At 44.3% G+C, this 2,348-nt stretch overlaps 1 protein-coding gene across 1 annotated transcript; it reads left to right on the top strand.

Annotated features, from left to right (window-relative positions):
* Nucleotides 1–214: 214 nt before the first annotated feature.
* mc1r (melanocortin 1 receptor) lies at nt 215–2,105 on the top strand. The gene has a single exon (XM_056766237.1). The coding sequence runs from the start codon at nt 639–641 to the stop codon at nt 1,623–1,625; it is 987 nt and encodes a 328-aa protein (XP_056622215.1). The 5' UTR covers nt 215–638; the 3' UTR covers nt 1,626–2,105.
* Nucleotides 2,106–2,348: the final 243 nt, after the last annotated feature.

Genomic DNA, 2,348 nt, shown 5'->3' with positions numbered 1-2,348 from the left:
AATCTTTATTGGCTGTTAAATGTGAAGAGTTTTGTATTAAACTTTTAAGAGTAGAAAATGTTTGCTTACTTGATGGTCTATAATTCAAGCAACAATTATCAGTAAAACTACATGTGTATAATTTAAAATACATTTTTGAAGATCTTAGAAGCAGAAGCGCATTATGCGTTTGTGGATTTGCTGATTTGCGCCATGTGGTCACTTTATAGGAAAAGAAAGACAAGCAGAAGAGCGGAACGTCACCAGTGAGAGAATCAAGGCGCTTGTGTTATAAGAGGTTGCCCTCCCTGATAACATGATCTTAGAGCTTACAGTAGTTTGACGACGAAGCCAACCACAATTGAAACTGAAGTCTGAGGCTGTTCCCGTGGTGCGCAAGTGTGCGGAATCAACATTACGCGTTTCTGAGTGCGCAAACGTTAGGAATGTGAAACCCTTGAGTTTGCTCGTTTATCCAGAATAGCATGATCATTTCGACTCCGTAATGCGCACTGGTTTTAGACTTTGCTGGGGATGATACATTTATAAAGTTGATATACGTTTAAACTTTACAGAGAACGCTGATATTTCCTCCGTGCTGGAATATCAGAGATGTGCTGAAGCTCAACCAGACTGAACGAGAAGGGACTCGTTGGAGCATGAACGACTCGCTACTTCGCCATCACTTCGGCATCACTCACATGGATCACAGCGCGCAACATTCGTACAATATCGACACGAACATCACTTTCGGCAGCAACGTAACGCTCGGGGACATGAACGCAACGGGCATCTCCCAAATCATGATCCCCCAGGAACTGTTTCTCGTGCTCGGTTTGATCAGTTTAGTGGAGAACATTTTGGTCGTGGTGGCGATCATCAAGAACAGAAATCTCCATTCGCCCATGTATTATTTCATCTGCTGTCTGGCGGTGTCTGACATGCTGGTGAGCGTCAGCAATGTGGTGGAGACGCTTTTCATGTTATTGATGGAACAAGGGCTGCTGCTCGTCACGGCACAGATGTTACAACACCTGGACAACGTGATCGACATCATGATCTGCAGCTCGGTCGTCTCCTCGCTGTCGTTTCTGTGCACCATCGCCGCGGACCGCTACATCACCATATTTTACGCGCTTCGCTACCACAGCATCATGACCACGAGGCGCGCTGTGGCCATCATTGCGGTGGTTTGGCTTACGAGCATCACCTCCAGCTCTTTGTTTATCGTGCACCACACGAACAGCGCGGTCATCGCCTGTTTCGTCTCGTTTTTTGGAGTGGCGCTGGTCTTCACAGCGGCCCTATACCTGCACATGTTCATCCTGGCGCACGTTCACTCCAGACGTATCAGGGCTCTGCACAAGAGCCGCCGGCAGGTCACCAGCATGAAGGGAGCTATCACTCTGACCATCCTGCTCGGGGTTTTCATCATCTGTTGGGGGCCATTCTTCCTACACCTCATTCTCATACTCATCTGTCCCACAAACCCGTACTGCCAGTGTTACTTCGGCCACTTTAACCTTTTTCTGATCCTTTTCATATGCAACTCGCTCATAGATCCTCTTATTTACGCGTACCGCAGCCAGGAGCTTCGCAAGACTCTCAAAGAAATTGTCTTCTGTTCATTGTGCATTGTAATGTGATGTATTTGTAAAGAGAAGCTTGGTAGGCTACATGTGAAGCGGGATCGTGTCAACCTGATATTTTGGACAGATGACACCTTTCTGGTGCAAACAGATTACTGAAAGTTTTTCAACACAGATGCATAAACAGAATCTGAAATACCTCTATACAAGGACGAAGGGTCTAATGGACCAACGAAAGTTTCATCGATCAGCTCATATTTATTGTTGTAATAGCAGAAACAGCCATTGCCAACCCGTGCTGAATGCCACTGATCCATTAAATGCACTTGGGTAAATTAATTGCTTCCAAGTAAATAAGTAATCTCTCTCTCTCTCTTCTCTCTCGCTCGCTCGCTCGCTCGCTCTCTCACAAAGTCTTTGGCTGGGCAGACAAAACTCTCTCTCTCTCTCTCTCTCTCTCTCTCTCTCTCTCTCTCTCTCTCTCTCTCTCTCTCTCTCACAAAGTCTTTGGCTGGGCAGACAAAAGCCCAATTAGAAAGTAAACCCTGTGTTACCAAGTTCAGCTCTGGTCAAGTTCAACCTGAAATGTAATTGAAACACTTGAATGCAATGTTGCAAACATTTTGTACATTGAGAGCCAACTGTATATAAATAAAGTGTTCAGCTCAATGAACTAGAATCTAACACAATAATATATTGTCTTCACAAGAGAAAGCTTACGTTGAAATATACTTAAGTTATTTGATTTGTATAATTTATATACATAATTATATAATATAA

The sequence above is a fragment of the Triplophysa dalaica genome, chromosome 14, assembly GCF_015846415.1.
Source record: "Triplophysa dalaica isolate WHDGS20190420 chromosome 14, ASM1584641v1, whole genome shotgun sequence".
In the NCBI taxonomy this organism is placed as follows: Eukaryota; Metazoa; Chordata; class Actinopteri; order Cypriniformes; family Nemacheilidae; genus Triplophysa; species Triplophysa dalaica.
The sequence above is the reverse complement of the archived record's forward strand: the minus strand, read 5'-3'. Positions and strand labels throughout refer to the sequence as shown.

What these genes read in the sequence shown, in the direction of transcription:
- mc1r (XM_056766237.1), top strand. Translation starts at nt 639, where the DNA reads ATGAACGACTCGCTACTTCGCCATCACTTCGGCATCACTCACATGGAT.